The sequence below is a fragment of the Theropithecus gelada genome, chromosome 2, assembly GCF_003255815.1.
Source record: "Theropithecus gelada isolate Dixy chromosome 2, Tgel_1.0, whole genome shotgun sequence".
NCBI classification, from domain to species: Eukaryota; Metazoa; Chordata; class Mammalia; order Primates; family Cercopithecidae; genus Theropithecus; species Theropithecus gelada.
This window is the reverse complement of record NC_037669.1, coordinates 102,012,973-102,033,325: the sequence shown is the minus strand read 5'-3', so window position 1 is coordinate 102,033,325 and position 20,353 is coordinate 102,012,973. Positions and strand designations below refer to the sequence as shown.

The 20,353-nt window shown below is 43.9% G+C and overlaps 1 protein-coding gene across 4 annotated transcripts in view; it reads left to right on the top strand.

The window, feature by feature from the left end:
* The first annotated feature begins 1,621 nt into the window (after window positions 1–1,621).
* Window positions 1,622–20,353, top strand: part of XYLB (xylulokinase) — a 75,565-nt gene continuing 56,833 nt past the window's right edge. The window contains exons 1-3 of one of the 4 annotated variants that reach the window (XM_025375818.1): window positions 1,628–1,788; window positions 3,404–3,486; window positions 11,549–12,971. In XM_025375818.1, the coding sequence (XP_025231603.1) occupies window positions 1,732–1,788; window positions 3,404–3,486; window positions 11,549–11,609 (201 nt within the window). In that variant the 5' untranslated portion in view covers window positions 1,628–1,731 and the 3' untranslated portion in view covers window positions 11,610–12,971. Of the gene's footprint in view, window positions 1,789–3,403; window positions 3,487–11,548; window positions 12,972–20,353 lie in introns of those variants that run through there. The other 3 variants (XM_025375817.1, XM_025375816.1, XM_025375815.1) reach the window with 3 other exon arrangements.

Genomic DNA, 20,353 nt, shown 5'->3' with positions numbered 1-20,353 from the left:
GGAGTGGTGGAAATGTTCTGTTTTGATCTCAATGTTTATATGGGTATATACATACATTTTTAAAAAATCATCGGCCAGGCATGGTGACTCACGCCTGTAATCGCAGCACTTTGGGAGACTGAGGCAGGTGGATCACATGAGGTCAGAGTTCGAGACCAGCCTGACCAACATGTTGAAACCCTGTCTCTACTAAAAATTCAAAATTAGAGCCAGGCGCGGTGGCTCACTCTTGTAATCCCAGCTACTTGAGTGGCTGAGGCAGGAGAATCACTTGAACCCAGGAGGCGGAGTTTTCGATGAGCTGAGATTATGCCATTGCACTCCAGCCTGGGCAACAAGAGTGAAACTCTGTTTCAAAAAACAAAAAAAAATTAGCTAGGCGTGGTGGTGGGCGCCTGTAATCCCAGCTACATGGGAGGCTGAGGCAGAAGAATCACTTGAACCTGGGAGGTGGAGGTTGCAGTGAGCCGAGATCACGCCACTGCACTCCGGCCTGGGTGACAAGAGCGAAACTCTGTCCAAAAAAAAAAAAAAAAAGTCATCAATCAGTTAAGATTAGGTTAAAATGCAGTAATCTAATCTTAATTAGATTAGTTACCTTTATTAGATTAGATACCTTTATTTAAAATGTTTTAAAAGTGGAGATAATATTACCTACTTCCCAGCATCATTGTGAGGATTAAATGTGCTCAGCAGGTTGCCTAATTGTTTGCGATCTAGCTAGTATCCAGTATTTGTCTATTGTCACAGGTGATGACTGCTAGAGGGGCTGTGTCCCCAATAAGCTGTGAATGTCTTGGAGGACAAGTTGGCCCCTTCTTGTTCCAGCAATGAAGAGGATCCCATGTAGACTCCAAGCAGCTCAAGTTCAGCAAGGGAGACAGACTATTGCAAGTGCATGAGAAGGGCACTGGTGGGCTGGGAAGTTCGTAGGAGACTCTCACATGCTGGGTTTGGGTAGGAATTCTGGAAAGCAGTCAGTCTTAGGGACCAGGAGGATGTAGCTGGTGGGACAGGTGCCCTCAGCTCCATGAATAAAGGGAGTGAGTCTGACTCTGGTTCCCATTCCCCTTCACCACGTCTGGCACACATTTAGACCATCAATACCAGCTGACTCCAGGAATGAGTGTCTCCCCATGGGGGCGTCAGGAGCTCTGAGTTTAAATACACGGCAGGGATGTAACACACTGGGAACCACTCAGATTTGCTGGATCTAGGCGGGGCTTGTCAGGATCCAGTGCCTCCAACCCCAGGGCCCATTTCTCTGTGGCCCCTGAGTCACCCCCATGGGTGGACAGCTGTTCCAGTGCCAAGATACAGCCACAGAGGACTGCAGGCATAGGGCCTCCAGAAGGACAGGCAGGGTCCCTCTGAGAGACAAGCTGGCTTATAGTTGAAACCTCTGGCCCAGGCGTCCTCTAAGGGAAGCCAGACTGTGTCAAGGCAAGGCCCATGTAGAGAGAAGATGAAGATGGGGAGGACCAGAGTGGGTGCGCTTGGAAGGAAAGCCGGCTGCGTGGGGGCACCGTCGATTGCACAGGACGCGGTGCCAGCTCGCGTCGTCCCGCAGGCGGCGCCAGAGCGCAAGCCCGCCTCGTGACTCGGGTCCACAGTCCGGCCGGGCGGAGCGAGGGGCGGGCCCCTGCGTCTCTGGGCGCTGGAGCGCGGCGACAGTCACGCCGCGGTGCGGACGGACGGACTGACGGACGCGCAGCCTTACCTGCCAGGGTCATGGCGGAGCACGCCCCTCGCCGCTGCTGCCTGGGCTGGGACTTCAGCACGCAGCAGGTACAGTCGCCTGGTCGCAGGGCCACGGGGCCGCCTCCTCCGCTACGCTGGGGGTAGGGGCGGGCTGTCACCCGGACGCGGGAAAAACATGGGCCCGGCCGCGGGCGCGCCTACCTCTCGGGCTTCCTGGGCCCCCCGCGCCCCTACCCCGCGCGCGGCCGTGGGGCACCGGTGCCCTCGCCCGGAGATGCCCTGCCAATGCCACCCATTCGCAAGATGCAGCCTCGACCCCGCCTAGACCTCACTACCCCAGGAAACTGCGGGCGTCCCTCGGCAGGACCCCCGGTGCCCAGAGGGGCGGGAGGACTCGGTGGGTTCGTGCGCTGTTATGGGCACCGAGTGACAGGGACCCGAAGGAAGTCAGCTACTGTAAGGCAGGGGAACAGACAAGCGGGTAGCCCTGCGCACATGCACAACCAGTGACCTGGAAGCAAATTATAGCCCGAAACCTTTTTTTAAAAATTGAAATGGGCCAGGCCTGGTGGCTCTTGCCTGTAATCCCAGCACTTTGGGAGGCCGAGGTAGGTGGATCGCTGGAGCCCAGGAGTTCGAGACCAGCCTGGGCAATGTGGAGAAACCTCCGTCTCTAGCAGAAAATACAAAAATTAGCCAGGCATGGTGACGCACACCTGTAGTCCCAGTTTCTCGGGAGGCCGAAGTGGATCGCTTGAGCCCAGGAGGTGGAGATTGCAGTGAGCTAAGATGGCGCCACCGCTCTCCCGCCTGGGCGACAGAGCCGGACCCTGTCTCAAAAAAAAAAAAAAAAAAAAAAAAAAAAAAGTGAAATGCATAGTGTACAAATGGACTTTACCCTGTGACCGCCCTTCGTTGACACCAGCTTGCCTGGTCTGCGGACCCAGGACTGCTGGTCAGAGGAACAATGTGCTGCTGCCAACGCCCTGCAAACAGGCAAGCAAATCAAAATCTGCCTTCAAACAGGGCATGGGGTGACCAGGGGCACCTTTTGTATACACAGTTGCAGTCAAACCCCTCTTCTCGAATGGGTCAAGGGAGGCAGGCCTCTGGCCAGTCCTTGGGGTGAAAGTCCTGTGGGACTCTGGATGACTCGAGTTGCCTTGCTAGACCTCAGTTTCCCCAGGTGTCCAGGAAAGTAGTTATACTCCCAAGCTTGGATATTGCTTCAGTGGGGTATTAATGTTTCTGGACCACAACCATGGCCTGTGAGAACAGCCCATGGCCTTGCCTGGTCTCAGGCCTCTGCAAACATGGACCCCCAGAGATGCCTCCAAACCTTGCTTCCCATTCCTTCCTCTCTGGCACTTTCTCCTGCCTCCTTGTCAGGTGCATGAACCAACTCATCTGTGAACATCTTCCTCTAGAGGATTTTGGCTTTGGCTGTTTGGGGAACAAAGATTCCTTGAGACATGTGGGTATTCCTCCTTAGCCTCGGTTTCTTCATTTTACTAAATCTTTGAGTGTCACCCAGATGAGTCCTCTGTTACCACAATTACGGTGAGGCAGCCCTGCCTTCAAGGAGGTCTCTGGGCTGAACTGCTCCTAGGGTGTGGGGCTTCATCTGGTGATGTTAGTACCCCCTGGACCAGTGTAGAAGCTGAGGAAAATTCTACACTTCATTTTTAAAAATGCCTTCCAGGTAAAGGTTGTTGCTGTTGATGCAGAGTTGAATGTCTTCTACGAGGAAAGTGTGCATTTTGACAGAGACCTTCCAGAATTTGGGTATGTACCTGATGTGCATGCGTGTGTGATGTGGGTGTTGGTTTTGGGGTTCTCCCACAACCTTTTATATTCACAGACTGCACTGTTCAGGCTTTGCCAAACTACAGGAATGGTGGTCTCAGCAGACCTTTCAAGTATCTTTTTCCCCATACTGGGAGTGCCATCTCCCCTATTTCTTCCTAATTCCATTCATCCATTCATGCAGTAAGCATCAGTTGAGACCTACTTTGTGCCAGGTGCTAGGACTTGATGGTGAACCAAAAAGAGAAATGGTCCTTGCTCTCCCAGAGCTTCCCACTGAGTAGTGGAGACTGGTATCAAACAAAGACTCCCACAAAAGAGTGTTTCATTATAAACTCTGAGAAAGCCTCTGAAGGAAAGGAACTCACTTCTCCAAGTGCTTATTATAAGGAATGTGACTCAGACTTGGGAGGGGAAGTCCCAGAGGGTCTCTAGGGAAGTGGTGCTTAAGCTAGAGATCAGAGTGAGTGAAGTTAGCCAAGCGATGGAAGGGAAGTTGGCCAGGTGATGAAAGAGCATTCCAGGCAGAAGGAACAACATGTGCAAGGGCCCTGTGGCAAGAAAGAGCATCGTTCGTTCCTTCGTGCAACTGAAGAAAGCCAATGAGGCTGGAGAGAGAGAGGTGGAGGCTGGGCAGAGCTCCATAGGTCATGGTATAGAGTTTGTCTTTATTCTAAAAGCTGTGGTCAGCCACTAAGGGCCATAAGGGGTAGGGGTATGGGTGAGGTATGACAGGTTGTATTTGTGTTTTGAAAAGATCTCTCTGGGGACATTGGGAGAACGGATTCAGAGCATGCCTGGAATGGACATGGAGAACTATTGAAGAGGTTTTTGCAGGTCATCCGGGTATGAAATGATGGATAGGAGAGAGCTGAGTAGTAAAATAGACAGGTCCTGTTACAAAATTGAATGTGAGGTGTAAGGGTGGGATTTCTGGCTGTCCTTCAGGGTGGATGTCGGACTGTGGGAAAGAATGGGTTTTGGAGAGAAGGATCATGAGTTCAGCTTGGGCTGCTATAACAAGGTACCATAGACTGGGTGGCTTAAAGAGTGGAAATTTATATTCTCACACATCTGGACGTTAGGAGTCTAAAATCAAAGTGCTGGGAAGTTTGGTCTCCTCTGGGGCCTCTCTCCTTGGCTTGCAGGTGGCCACTCTGTTGCTGTGTCTCCACGTGATGGTCACTCGGTGCAGGAGTGCTTGGTGTCTGTGTCATCTGTATCCTAATCTTCTTATAAGGACACGAGTCATACTGGATTAAGGCCCATCCTAATGACTTCATTTTAACTTAATTGCCTTTTTAAACGCCCTATCTCCAAATAATCACAATCTAAGGCCCTCGGGGTTAGGATTTCAGCATATGAGTTTTGGGGGCAGAGGGGGCACAATTCAGTCCGTAATACTGTGGACTTGCTGGTTCTGAGACACCCTGTGAGGTCCTGGTAAAAGTGTCCTTCCCTGTCTGTTTTAGACACACTTCCTCTTTGAAGCCTTCCCAGCTGGCCCTTTGTGCGCCTCTCATTACCCATCACCTTTGTGTTGCCAACTCTTTTCCCCTAGCTAATGCGGCCCATTGAAGTCAAGGTTAGAAGCCATCTTGCTTTCTCACATTTTTTATTATTGCAGGCCTTGCATGGTTTGCCTTTTGGTAGTTGGTATGTTTCAAGGAATTGGTCTTTTTAACTAAGCCGTCAAATGTGTGGCTATAGTGTTGTTCATAATATTCTTTTATCCTTCTTATGAGGTCTACGGGACTAGTAGTGATGATAGCTTGCTGTTGGTCATTTCTGATATTGTAATTTATGTCTTCTCTCTTTTTTTCTTTGGTTATCCTGGCTAGAGTTTTATCAATTGTATTGATCTTTTCAAAGTTCAACTTTTGGTTTTGTTGATTTTCCCCTGTTGTTTTCTTCAAGTTATGTTCTAATTTTTATTACTTCGTTTCTTCTGCTTGCTTGAGGTTTAAATTGCTCTTCTTTCTCTAGTTTCCTGAAGTGGAAGCTTAGAGGATTGATTTAAGACCTTCTTGTCTAATATACGCATTTAATGCTATAATTTTCTCTGTAAACACAATGCTTTTTATGGGATGCCTTAGCCGCATCCCATAAATTTTGATAAGTTATAGTTTCATTTTTTCTGGTTCAAAATATTTTTTAGTTCTCTTGAGACTTCTTAGACTCATAGATTATTTAGAAGAATGTTGTTTAGGCTGGGTGCGGTGGCTCACACCTGTAATCCCAGCACTTTGGGAGGCTGAAGCAGGCAGCTCACTTAAGGTCCGGAGTTGGAGACCAGCCTGGTCAACATGGTGAAACCCTGTTTCTACTAAAAATACAAAAAAATTAGCTGGGTGTGGTGGCAGGCATGGTGGCAGGCACTGTGTATGGTGGTGCACACCTGTAATCCTAGCTACTCGGGAGGCTGAGGCAGAAGAATTGCTTGAACCGTGGAGGTGGAGGTTTCAGTGAGCCAAGATTGCACCACTGCACTCCAGCCTGGACAACAGAGGGAGACCCCGTCTCAAAAAAAAAAAAAAAAAAAGAAGTATGGAAGTATGTTGTTTAATCTGCAGCTTTTCCAGCTTTCTGTCATTGATTTCTAGTTTAATTTCATTGTGGTCTGAGAACATACCCTATATGACTTCTAGTCTTTCAAAATTTAAAAATTTTCTCTTCCTCTGTCTCTCTTCCATTTAATAAGTCAGCCCTCTCCACTGGACATTTAAAAAAAGGTGTCCATAACCAAAATACGGTATTGCTTTTTTCTGTTATATTTTCAAGATATTTTAAACCAGATACCTATAGATTTAGTTCATTCCTTCCCCATCACCTCAATTACACTGTGGGGGTTTTTTTTTTTTAACAACTTTATTAAGGTATAACTGATGTACAATACTGTACGTATTTGGAGTATACAGTTAGAAGCTTTAACATCTGTATTCTTTCATGAAACTGTCACCAAAATAAGATAATGAGTATTTCCATGTCCTAAAAATTTCCTCCTGCCTCTTTCCCCATACCCGTGCCTCCTTCCCCATACCCCTACCCACTGGCAACTGCTGATGTGTTTTCTATCACTAGTTTGTATTTTCTAGAATTTTGTGTAGATGGAATCATAATTATGTACTCTTTTTTAAAACCTTTAAAATTTCACATCACGGTTTTGAGATTCATCCATGTGGCTACATGTGCCAATAGCTGGTTCCTATTATCGCCGAGTAGTATTTCATTGTATGATGTTGTATGGATGGACTACAATTGGTTTCACCTGATGAGGGATATTGGGGTTGTTTCTCTTTTTTACTGTTATAAGCAAAGGGCTATGAGAGTCGCATACAAGTCTTTTCATGGACATATGATTTCATTTCTCTTGGAAATGACATACCAGGAGTACAGTGGATCATATGGCAGGTATATGTTTAACTTCTTAAGACATTCTCTTCCAAAGTGGTGATGTTAATAAAAAATATTTTATATTGTTATCAGGCATTACATTGCACTTGATATGTAACTCAAATGAAAAGTATACAGTGAAAAGTCTTTTTTTTTTTTTTTTTGAGATGGAGTCTTGTTCTGTCACCCAGGCTGGAGTGCAGTGGTGCGATCTCGGCTCACTGCAAGCTCCGCCTCCCGGGTTCACACCATTCTCTTGCCTCAGCCTCCTGAGTAGCTGGGACTACAGGCACCTGCCACCACACCCGGCTAATTTTTTGTATTTTTAATAGAGACAGGGTTTCACCATGTTAGCCAGGATGGTCTTGATCTCCTGACCTCGTGATCTGCCCACCTCGGCCTCCCAAAGTGCTGGGATTACAGGCGTGAGCCACTGCGCCCGGCCATATAACAGTGAAAAGTCTTAATCCCACCTGTGAGCTCATGTCTCCCCTCCATCCCTTCTCTACAGATGACTTTAATTTGTTGTGTATCCTTCCAGTGTTTTGTTTTTTTTTTTTTTAGACAAGGTGTGGCTCTGTCCCTCAAGCTGGAGTGCAGTGGTACGATCTTGGCTCATTGCATCCTCCACCAGGCTCAAGCGATCCTCCCACCTCAGCCTCCTGTGCATCTGGGACTACAGGCGCATGCCACCACACATGGCTAATTTTTGCACTTTTGTGGTAGAGACAGGGTTTCACCATATTGCCTAGGCTGGTCTTGAACTCCTGGACTCAAGTGATCCACCCACTTCAGCCTCCCAAAGTGCTAGGATTACAGGCTTGAGCCACTGTGCCAGGCTCCTTCCAGTGTTTTTACATGGAAATATAGGAAGGTGTGAATGTTCTTATTTTCCTCCTTTCACACAAGAAAAAGCATACTATACTCACTGATCTGTACTTTGCTTTACTCACTTCACAGTAATGAGGCTGTGTTTACATGTCAGTACATAAAAACTTCTGTGTTCTTTTTTATAGATGTGTAGTATTCCATTGTGTAGATGTACCATTTCCTAATGGAGGACACTGACTTATTTGCAATGCAAAATAATATAGTAGATTACATTACATATGTCATTGCAGATGTGTGCCAATTTATTTGTAAGTTAAATTTTTGGGAATGGGATTGCTGGTTCAAGGAGATGTGCCCAGATTGCCTCCCATAGGGATTATATTGATTTGCATCCTACCACTAACACATGACAGGGCCTGTTTTCCCACAGCCTAGCCAGCACAGTGAGGGTTATTGAGCTTTTGATTCTTTGCCAATACAATAGGTGAATAATGATATACTTTGCATTTCTCTTATGAGTGAAGTTGAGCATCTTTTCATACGTTGAAGGGCTACCTGAATTTATTTTTCCGTGAAGTTGTTTTTAATGTCCTTTACCCATTTTTCTGTTGGATTGGTTATCTATTTCCTATCATCTCTTGGATTGGTTATCCATTTCTTATCATAATTTCTAGGAGCTTTTCATATATTGGAGGAATTCCCTCTGTTGTTAAATGAATTGCAAATATGTTTCCCAGATTTTGTTTGATTTTTGACTTGCTATGGATTGTTGCTATTTTTTTTTGAGACGGAGTCTCGTTCTGTCGTCCATGCTGGAATGCAGTGGCATGATCTCAGCTCACTGCAAGCTCCGCCTCGCGGGTTCACACCATTCTCATAACTTAGCCTCCCGAGTAGCTGGGACTACAGGTGCCCACCACCATGCCCAGCTAATTTTTTATATTTTAGTAGAGACAGGGTTTCACCATGTTAGCCGGGATGGTCTCAATCTCCTGACCTCGTGATCTGCCCACCTCAGCCTCCCAAAGTGTTGGGATTACAGGCGTGAGCCACCGTGCCCGGCCGGGTTGTTGCTATTATTGCCACACACACGTATTTATGTCATTGAATTTCCCAGTCTCTTTTATTGCTTCTAGATTTTGAGTCATAGTTTAAAAGGCCTTTCTCACTCCAAAATTATGAAGGAACTCACCTATGTTTTTATCTATTTCTTGTAAGATTTCAGCTTTCATACATAAAAATATTTGGAGTTTATCCAGGTACATAGTGTGACATTTGTATCCAACTTTAATTTTTCCCAGATGACTCTTCCATTGTTGTAACACCAACCATGTTTTAATTTAATTTAATTTATTTATTTGAGACAGGAGTTGGCTCTGTCACCCAAGCTGGAGTGCAGGGGTGTGATTCAGCTCACTGTGATCTATGCCTCCCAGGCTCAAGCAATCCTCCCTCCTTAGCCTCCCAAGTAGCTGAAACCACAGGTGCGCCCCCACCATAACCAGCTAATTTTTTTGTATTTTTTTTGTAGAGATGGGGTCTCACTCTGTTGCCCAGGCTGGTCTCAAACTCCTGGGCTCAAGCAGTCCACCCACCTCTGCCCCCTAAAGTGCTGAGATTACAGGCGTGAGCCACCAAACCCAGCCTCAACTGGGTTTTTAGAAGTCCATCTTTACCTGTAAGAGGCTGAGGTGGGTGGATTACTTGAGGTCAGGAGTTCAAGACCAGCCTGGCCAACATGGTGAAACCCTGTCTGTACTAAAAATACAAAAATTAGCTGAGCATGGTGGTGGGTGCCTGTAGTCTCAGCTACTCGGGAGGCTGAGGCAGGAGAATCATTTGCACCTGGGAGGCAGAGGTTGCAGTGAGCTGAGATCACGCCACTACATTCCAACCTGAGTGACAAAGTGAGAATTCATCTCAGAAAAAAAAAAAAAAAAAAAAGAAGTCCATCTTTATCTCCATGATTTGAGATGTGAGCCTTATCATGTGCTACTTTCTGTGTTCACTTAGGTCCATTTTTGGGCTTTTTGTTTTTGTTCCATGGGTTGGTAGATCTTTTCATAAGCCAGTAACACATTGTTTCAATTATCCCAGCTCTGTAATATGTTGTTTGTTTGTTTATTTATTTATTTTTGAGATGGAGTCTCACTCTGTCACCCAGGCTGGAGTGCAGTGGCACGATCTCGGCTCACTGCAACCTCTGCCTCCTGGGTTCAAGCGATTCTTCTGCCTCAGACTCCTGAGTAATTGGGATTACAGGCATGCGCCACCATACCCGGCTAATTTTTGTATTTTTAGTAGAGACGGGGTTTTGCCATGTTGGCCAGGTTGGTCTCTAACTCCTGACCTCAGGTGATCCGCCTGCTTCGGCCTCCTGAAGTGCTGGGATTACAGGCGTGAGCCACTGCACCCGGCCTGTAATATGTTTTAACATCTAGAATTGTTGGTCCCCTCTGATTGTTCTCTTTTTTTCCAGAGTTTCCATGGCTATTCTTTCTTGTTCTTTTTCAATATATACTTCAGAATCAGCTTTCCAGGTTCCAGAAAGCCAAATTGTTGTTTTTTGTTTTTGTTTTTGTTTTTGTTTTTTTTTGACATGGAGTCTTGCTCTGGAGCTCAGGCTGAAGTGCAGTGGTGTGATCTCGGCTCACTGCAACCTCCACCTCACGGGTTCAAGCAGTTCTCCTGTCTCAGCCTTCCGAGTAGCTGGGACTACAGGCACATACCACTACACTCAGCTAACTTTTGTGTTTTTAGTAGAGACGGGGTTTCACCATAATTGGTCAGGCTGGTCTCACACTCCTGACCTCAGGTGATCCATCCACCTTGGCCTCCCAAAGTGCTGGAATTACAGGCTTGAGCCACCGCATCCAGCCTGTTTTGATATTTTTATTGAGATCATATTATCTTTATAAATTAACTTGGCAGAATTGACAACTTTATGAGATTAAGACTTCCTGTCTAAGCACATGTTATGACTTTCCATTTGTTCAAGTCTTCTTTTGAATACTTCACATGTGTTTTAATATGTGTAACGTACAGATTTTGCTCATTTTGGTAGATGGCAAAAATGACCACGATACTCCACCCGTCCCTGTACCCACACTCTTTGCAATGTGACCGCAGTTCCTCCCATCGAGGAGTCATCTCCCTACCTGTTGATTTGCTTTATTCAATAGAACAGGGGAAGTGGCATTGTGCCAGTTCTAAGCCTAAGCCTCAAGCAGCCTTACATGCCTCTGCTGTCATTCTTGGAACTCTGCCCAGCCACCAAATGAACAAGCTCAGGCTACCCTGCTGGAGAGCTGCACATATGTGGCCTAGTTGCCCCAACTTCTTCACCTTAGAGCCAGCCAGCCCCTAGCTGCTGTTAGCTACCTATGAAGCAGAGCCTTCTAGCTACCGTTAACTGACTGCAGATGTATGAGTGAGTGCAGCTGAGCCCCATCCAATGATAGCAAGTAGAATTGTGAGCTTAATGGTTTTGAGCCACTAAGTTTTGAAGTGGTTTGTGACAATGCAAAAACTACCCAATGTAGATAATTATTTTTAAATTTATTTCTAACTATTTTTTCCTTTTAGTACTGTAAGTGGGGAAGGGAGGTTTCTAGCAGATGCTTATAAGCTGTCTTCCAAACTCATTTCCCTTTCTTCCTAGGCACTCTCCTGTCTTGCTTGTAGTTATATTCAACCGTGTGACTGAGTTCTAGCCAGTGGAATATAAGAAAATGTGATCAGACCTCTAAAAGACCTAGTCCATCAAAACCTCCTTCTCTGACTTTTCTCCCATTTTCTGGCTGATGTGGGTATCCAGAGCAACCTTGGAAGCACATGTGGCACATGACAGAGCCACCATCAACCTGGTTCCTGAATGACTACATGGAGCAGAACTCCCCACTCCCCACTCGTGTTCCTCACCACCTACCGATTGTGCTTTACGTGAGTGAGAGAGAAACTTCAGCTGTATCAAGCCATAGAAATGTGTTTTTCCTTAACTAACATAATTGTTTCCCTCATATCTTTTTTTTAAAAGAAAATACTGGGGCTGGGCATAGTCACTCACGCCTGTAATCCCAGCACTTTGGGAGGCCGACGCGGGCAGATCACGAGGTCAGATCGAGACCATCCTGGCTAACATGGTGAAACCCTGTCTCTACTAAAAATACAAAAAATTAGCCAGGCATGGTGGTGGGCGCCTGTAGTCCCAGCTACTCGGGAGGCTGAGGTGGGAGAATGGCGTGAACCCGGGAGGCGGAGTTTGTAGTGAGCTGAGATAGTGCCACTACACTCCAGCCTGGGCGACAGAGCAAGACGCTATCTCAAAAAACAAAAAAAAAGGGGGGGGTGGGTGGGAATACTGGCTCTATTGAAATATAATTCACATACCATAAAATTCACCCTTTTAAAATGTACAATTTGATGGTTTTAGTATATTCAAAGAACCATGTCACCATCACCACTATGTAATCTTAGAACATTTTCACTACCTGGAAAGAAAACCCTGTATTAATTAGCATCCACTCTATAGTCCCCCTCCTGCCAGTAGTGGCAACCACAGTCCACTCTCTATCTCTGGATTTGCTGATTCTGGACATTTCATAGACGTGAATAGATATAATATGTGACAGCTTTCTTTTACTTAACATAATGTTTTCTTTTTTAAAAATTTTCGTAGCTTTTTATTTATTTCAAATACCAACTTGAACCAGATACTTGGCATAATGTTTTCAAAGTTCTTCCACGTCATAGCATGTGTCAGTACTTCATTCCTTTTTGTGGTTCAGTAATATTCCATTGCACTGATATATCACAGTTTGTTTTTCCATTCAACTGATGGACATTTGAATTGTTCTGCTTTTTTGCTATTGTGAGTTATTCTGCTATGAATATCCACATATGTTATGGATTGAATTGTGGCCCCCCAGAATTCATCTGTTGGAAACCTACCCTCATCATGACAGTGTATTTGGAGGTGAGGCCTTTAGGTAGATAATTAAGATTAAATGAGGTTGTAAGGGTGGGGCCCTAATTTGATAGGACTGGTTTCCTTATAAGAAGGAGAGACCCCAGTGCTATCCCACTTCATGCGCAGATGCACAGAGGAAAGGCCTTGTGAGAAGGCGGCTGTCTGCAAGCCAGAAAGAGAGCCCTCACCAGAAACTGAATTTGCTGGCACCTTGATTGTGGACTTCTAGCCTCCAGAACTGTGAGAAAATAAATGCCTGTTGTTTAAACCATCTAGTTTATTGTATTTTGTTATAGCAACCTGAGCAAACTAATACAATGTATACGTTTTTGTGTGGACGTATATTTTCATTTCTATTGGGTATATTACCTAAAAGTGGAATTGCTGGGTCACATGGGAACTCTATGTTCAACGTTTTGAAGAATTGCCAAACTGTTTTCCAAAGTAGCTATACCATTTTCCATTCCCACCACTGGTAGATGATGCCTCCAGTTTCTCCACATCCTTGCTTAACATTTATTATTGACTGTCTTTTTAATTATAGATGACAGCCATCCTAGTGGATGTGAAATGCTGTCTCACTGAGCTTTTGATTTGCATTTATCTAATGAAAATGATGTTGAGTATCTTTGCCATTTGTATATCTTCTTTAGAGAAATGTCTATTAAGATCTTTTGCCCTTTTAAAAAAAAACTGTGTTATTTCTCTTTTATTATTGAGTTGTAAAAGTTTTTTTTTTAATATATATTCTGGATACAAGTCCTTTGTCAGATATGTGATCTCAAAAATTTTGTCCCATTCTGTGGGACAAAATTTTCACTTTCTTGATGATCCTTTGAAGCAATGTTTTTACTTTTGATAAAGTCTAATTTTCCTACTTTTTTCCTTTTGCTGTTTGTGCTTTGGTGCAGTATTGGTTAGGTTTTGGTATCAATTTTATATTTACTTCACTAAAATAACTGGAAAAATTTTCCTTCTTTTTGGGCGCTCTACAACAATTTAAATAGTATTAGAAATATTTGCTTTTTAAAAGGTTTGGTGTAATTTTTCTGTGAAACCATTTAGGTCTGGTGCTTTTGGGGCATGGGGTAGCTCTGGTCTTCCTTCTTAGCTGGAAATGCCAGTTTTGTTGTGTGTGTGTGTGTGTGGTTTCTTTCTTTTTTTTTTTTAGACAGAGCCTTGCTCTGTCGCGCCCAGGCTGGAGTGCAGTGGCACGATCTCAGCTCATTGCATCCTCCACCTCCTGGGTTCAAGCAATTCTCCTGCCTTAGTCTCCCAAGTAGCTGGGATTACAGGTGTCCTCCATCATGCCTGGCTAATTTTTGTATTTTTAGTAGAGATGGGGTTTCACCATATTGGCCAGGTTGGTCTTGAACTCCCGACTTCAGGTGATCTGCCTGCCTTGGCCTCCCAAAGCACTGGGATTATAGGTGTGAGCCACCGCGCCCAGCTGAAATGCCAGTTTTAATTTGTTAAATACATGGCAGAATGTCTGGTTACAGTTTTTATCTGTTTTGTAGAGGCCACATTTTTTGGTGAGCTCTTGTTATCTATAGTAAAATTTTGTTGCTCTCTTCCTCTTTTTCCCTAGTAGTATCTTTTTTAAAAAATCCATGTTATTATTATTATTGTTATTGAGACGGAGTCTCTCTCTGTCACCCAGGTTGGAGTGCAGTGCCGCCACTTGGCTTACTGCAAGCAAGCTCTGCCTCCCAGGTTCATGCCATTCTCCTGCCTCAGCCTCCCGAGTAGCTGGGAATACAGGTGCCCATCACCATGCCCAGCTAATATTTTTGTCTTTTTAGTAGAGACAGGGTTTCACTGTGTTAGCCAGGATGGTCTCGATCTCCTGACCTTGTGATCCACCTGCCTTGGCCTCCCAAAGTGCTGGGATTACAGGCGTGAGCCACCGCGCCCAGCCAAAAAAATCCATATTATTGAGTATAATTTATGCACAAAATGCCATCCATTAAAAATGTATAATTAAGTGTATTTCACAGCTATAGGTCTATAGCTGTGAAATTACCACCACAATCAAGATACAGAATATTTATATCACCCCCCAAAAGATCCCTTTTTTCCCACTTACTGAGACAAGCTCAGTTGTGGAGACCCCAACCCACCGGCGCTAGAGGAATGAAGACAAAGACCCAGAAATAAAGTGCAGTGTGGGAATCAGGGGGCTAACAGCCTTGAGAGCTGAGAGCCACGAATAGAGTTTTACCCACATTTTTATTGACAGTAAGCCTGTGATAAACATCATTTCTATAGATGATGGATTAGCTAAAAGCATTCCTTATGGGAAACAAAGCATTCTTAGCAAGGAGCAGAGAAACAGGCTCTGGCTGATTATCTGCAGCAGGAACATGTCCTTAAGGCACAGATCGCTCATGCCATCGTTTGTGGTTTAGGAATGCCTTGAGCAGTTTTCCACCCTGGGTGGGCCAGGTGTTCCTTGCCCTTATTTCGGTAAACCAGCAACCTCCAGCGTAAGTGTCATAGCCATCATGAGCATGTCACATCGCTGCAGAAATCTTGTTTATGCCCAGTTTCTTTAAGGCCTTTTTATGACAGCCTTAGGGCCTTTTTCCAGCATGTCTCCCTTTTTGTTTTTGCAAAGTGGTAAAGGCAAAGGCAGTTTTGTCACGGTGGGCTACTTCTCGCAGGATTCGGGATCCGCATCTGCGGACTACACAAAGACAAGCAACACAGATTAAAAGCACAATCATCATTAAAGTCATAGAGCCTCCAAGTGTCTTGATCCATTTTAATGGGTTAATAGCTGCTAATCCGTCTGCAGATCCTTCAGGCACTTCAGTTCCTGGCATTAGCGTTGGATGTGCCTGAGAGGTTTGAAATACTTGTTCCTTCAGTTTTGCAATACCAAAAGATAAATTTCCAGTATGACCCTTTAAATGTCTCTTAACTCTTTCCCACTCATGTTCTGTTTCATTATACAGATGAGAAGTAATGCAAACATCAGAAGTATTCTAATCACTTTGTAACTGCATTCTATATTCTAAACTAACTACACGATCTTCCAACCATACAATAGTTTGTCAGAGATCATTAATCTGATTAGCTAGTTTCTGGTCTATATTAGCTTGGGAATTCCACAACAAAGTAGAATTTTTCTGCCAATTATTTACATAGTCTGCTGTTTGTACTGTGAAATGCAAAGCAACTCCAGCTGCCACAGCAGTAGCTATGACAGCAATCAATCCTATAATGATTAAAATTAAAGTGGCAATGAAATGCTGAGAGCATCTCAGAATCTTTTGAAGAATTTCAGTAATAATATGCACAGAAGGAGAGGCTTCCCAAGGATGGGAAAGCTTTACAGGTATCCATATTCCTTCTCAGGCTCTTACCACTAAAATTGAATGATCAGTATTATACAAGGAAGAATTCACACAAGAAAGCAATCTACATTCTTGACAAGTCACATGTTGATTAGGGAGATCAAGTATTAAATCACCCACTACAAGCAGGAAAGGAGGACCGACACAACTCTATATCCAGACTGAATCATTATGAGCCAATTCTAACATGTAATTAGGATTATATTGGATTGGCTTAGTATATTTCCCTTCCCAAATCTTTATCTTTTGCAGTGCCATTAATATTTTCCACAACTCCTTATGTTTAGCTCCTACAGCAGACCATATCATATGGGATTGAGGTGTCACTATACTACCATATGCCCAAATAATAGGAACTCTTGCTGTACTTTTTATAGTGTCCACCATCTGATATCATTTTGTTTAGATGCAGGGTGACCATTACCTACAGATTGAGAGGTGAGCCTCATAAGTGCCCCTTTAGGGGACCAATCAATAACGATGCCATATGAATCATTACGAAACACCTGTGCGTGCCCTGCGATACAAGCAAATCCCTTCATTTTTTCTGACCATGTCCAATCTACTTTACAGATAGGTTTTTGAGGGCGGTAAACTTTGGTTACAGGAGCATAATCACTGTGATAAATACTAAGACCAGAAAGCATATGTAATTGTGCCACAGAGATGTTATGTTCAGGCACTATTGCCAGCCAAGATTGATGACTGGGAGGTAAACACCTGTTGGCTTTTCCCAAGCAAATAGATAGATGCTCAAATCCCAACAATATATTCATAATTTTTCCCTCCTTTTGAGGGTGAGACGGGCCTCTATCATTTGCAGAACCAGGCATCCAAAAACCATTAGTGTATACCTCCATTGGGGGGGATCTAACCATGTTACTGGCTATAGAAGTGGTGGAAAAGGAATATATGCTGAATAAGTATAATTGTTTTTTGTTTCAGCAGTTACTGGGGGAATACTCATGGCAATGGTGAGCACAGCCATCATAGCTACCATTAGATTATTCATTGTAATTGGTCATCCCGCTTTCTTCAGATTTTCTTTCGCCATCTGTGTCAACTTCTTGATCTGGTCCCAGGTGGGTGGCTGTGCCTGACGAGTGTTGCTTGCCGAGACTGGTGTCTTCCTGATTGCCAGTCTCAACATGGCTGCAGCTGGGGGGTCCTCGAGTTCCTCCCAAAATCTCTTCTTCAGCATCTGGCTTATGATAAGGTTTCAGGTGTCTTGATGATATCCAAATCGGCTGCTGGTTTTGGCCTGGAGAAACACAAGCTTAACCTCTACCCCATGTTATTATTTTACCTATTTCCCAAGTTTTTTTAATCGGATCTCTCCACCAAACCAGTTGTTCTGCTTCTGTCTTTGCAGCTGGTTTCTGTAGATGCTGTTCAGCTGCTAATAGCATCCGGCCTTTAGGCAGGCTCAAAAAATTTAAAGTTAATAATGCTAGATTTAGTTGCATATGTGAAGTCCTATAGTCACTGTCTCTCCTTTTCTGTTTTTGCAACTGCTGTTTCAGGGAGAGATTCATTCTTTCCACTATGGCTTGTCTTTGAGAATTATATGGGATACCAATAATGTGTTTAATATTCCGTATAGAAAAAAAATGTAGCTAGAGCTTGGCTAGTGTAGCCTGGGGCATTATCTGTTTTAATAGAAGCTGGAATGCCCATCACCGCAAAACATTGCAAAAGGTGACATTTAACACAGGCAGAAGACTCTCCTGATTGGCATGTAGCCCAGACAAAGTGAGAAAAGGTGTCCACACATACATGAACATAAGCTAGTCTCCCAAACGAGGGAACATGTGTGACATCCATTTGCCAAAGAGGATTATGTTCCAATCCTCGAGAATTAACTCCTCCTGTAAAAGGTGAGGAATGCACCATTTGGCAAGTTGGGCATTGCTGGATAAAAGCTTTAACTTCTTTCCAGGTAATGCTGTATCTGCGTTTGAGACCAGAGGCATTAACATGGGTTAAACTGTGAAAGTGTCTAGCATTAGATATTGCTGTAGCAACTAGGCAATCAGCCATTTCATTCCCTGTAGTTAAAGGTCCTGGAAGAGGTGTATGAGCCCTAGTATGAGTAATGTAAAAAGAGTGCATTCTGCTCCTAACTGCTGTTTGCAGTTGGATAAATAAAGTCATCAGTTGCTCATCTGTGTGGAATCGTAGCTGAGCATTTTCAACTAACTGTGTAGAATGAACCATATATGAAGAATCAGAAATCACATTAATAGGCGCATTAAAAGCAGTCAATACCTCAATTACAGCTGCAAGCTCTGCTTTTTTAGCTGAAGTATAGGGCGTCTGGAAAACTACCTTTCGATCCAGAATAAGAGGCTTTACCATTACTAGACCCATCTGTGAAGACATTCTCAGCACCTTCAATTGGTTTGAATTTAGTTATTTTAGGGAGAATCCAATTAGTTAGTTTCAAAAATTGAAACAGTTTCGTGTTAGGAAAATCATTATCGAGAATACCCACAAAGTCAGCTAAACGGGTTTGCCAAGTAAGACTATTTATAAAAGCTTGCTGTATTTGTGCCTTTGTGAGAGGGACAATAACTTTTCCAGGATCATATCCATGTAATTTAACAATCCGAGTTCTCCCATTGCCTATTATAGTAGCAATTTGATCCAAATAAGGAGTCAAAGTCCGTGAATTAGTATGTGGAAGGAAAGCCACTCTATAAGATCTTGCTCCTTGAACAATAACACTAGTAAGTGAATGCTGAGTTGGAAACATTAGCAAATCTATAGTCTTCTCTGGATCTGTTCTATTTATTTGGGCCTTATGGACTTGCTTCTCGATTAGCTGCAGCTCTACCTCAGCTTCTTTTGTTAATTGCCAAGGGCTTGTGAGACTAGGATCTCCTCTAAGGATAGAAGACAGATTACTCATGGCATAGGTAGGAATGCCTACAGCAGGCCGTATCCGATTAATGTCCCCTAGTAGTTTTTGAAAGTCATTCAGTGTTTTCTTTTTTTTTTTGAGATGGAGTCTCTCTCTGTCGCCCAGGCTGGAGTGCAGTGGCCGGATCTCAGCTCACTGCAAGCTCCGCCTCCTGGGTTCACGCCATTCTCCTGCCTTAGCCTCCCGAGTAGCTGGGACTATAGGTGCCCGCCACCTCCCCCGGCTAGTTTTTTGTATTTTTTAGTAGAGATGGGGTTTCACCGTGTTAGCCAGGATGGTCTCGATCTCCTGACCTCATGATCTGCCCGTCTCGGCCTCCCAAAGTGCTGGGATTACAGGCGTGAGCCACCGCGCCCAGCCTCAGTGTTTTCAATTGATCCCTATGTGTGGTTACTTTCTGTGGCACAATAGTAGTGTCATTTACTAAGGTCCCCAAGTAGGAGTAAGGAGTAGTAGTCTGAATTTTGTCAGGAGCTGTAATTAAACCAGCATGAGACATCGAGTTTTGCAAGTGATTATAACATTAGAGTAATATTTCTCGAGTGGGGGCAGCACAAAGGATATCATCTATATAATGAATAATGTAACAATTTACGAGTAGGTTCAATTGCTTGTCCTACATAAGTCTGACAAATTGTTGGACTGTTTAACATGCCTTGTGGCAACACTTTTCAATGAAAACGCTTAAAAGGCTGCAGGTTGTTGACCGCAGGAATCGTAAATGCAAACCATTCAGAGTCTTTCTCAGCTAAGGGGATAGTAAAGAAACAGTCTTTTAAATCTTTGACTATTAAAGGCCAATTTTTTGGAATCGTAGCAGGAGAAGGCAGTCCTAGCTGTAATGCCCCGATAGATTGTATAACTGAATTAATGGCTCTAAGATCTGTCAACAATCTCCATTTACCTGATTTAATAACAAAAACTGGAGAATTCCAGGGGGAAAATGTTGGCGCTCTGTGTCCTTTTTCTAATTGTTCAGTAACTAAGTTCTCTAAAGCCTCCAGTTTCTCTTTACTCAGTGGCCATTGTTCTATCCAAATTGGCTTATCTGTTAACCATTTTAAAGGTATAGGTTCTGGAGGCTTAGCAATGGCTGCCATCAAAAATGGTATCCTAAGCCTTGGCGGGAACTTTTTCTTTCAATTTTAAGCAGTTCCTTCAAATCTTGCAAATTTTTTCCTAGTCCCATACCAGGGACATACCGTATTTTATGCATCATATGTTGACTTGAGGGCTCTATAATTGTTCTGGAATTAACACTTGTGCTCCCCATTGTTGTAATAAATCTTCTACCATAAATTTATAGGTACAGAAGTTGTAATTGGTTAAATAGTCCCAGGTTGTCCATCAGGCCCTTCACAATGCAAA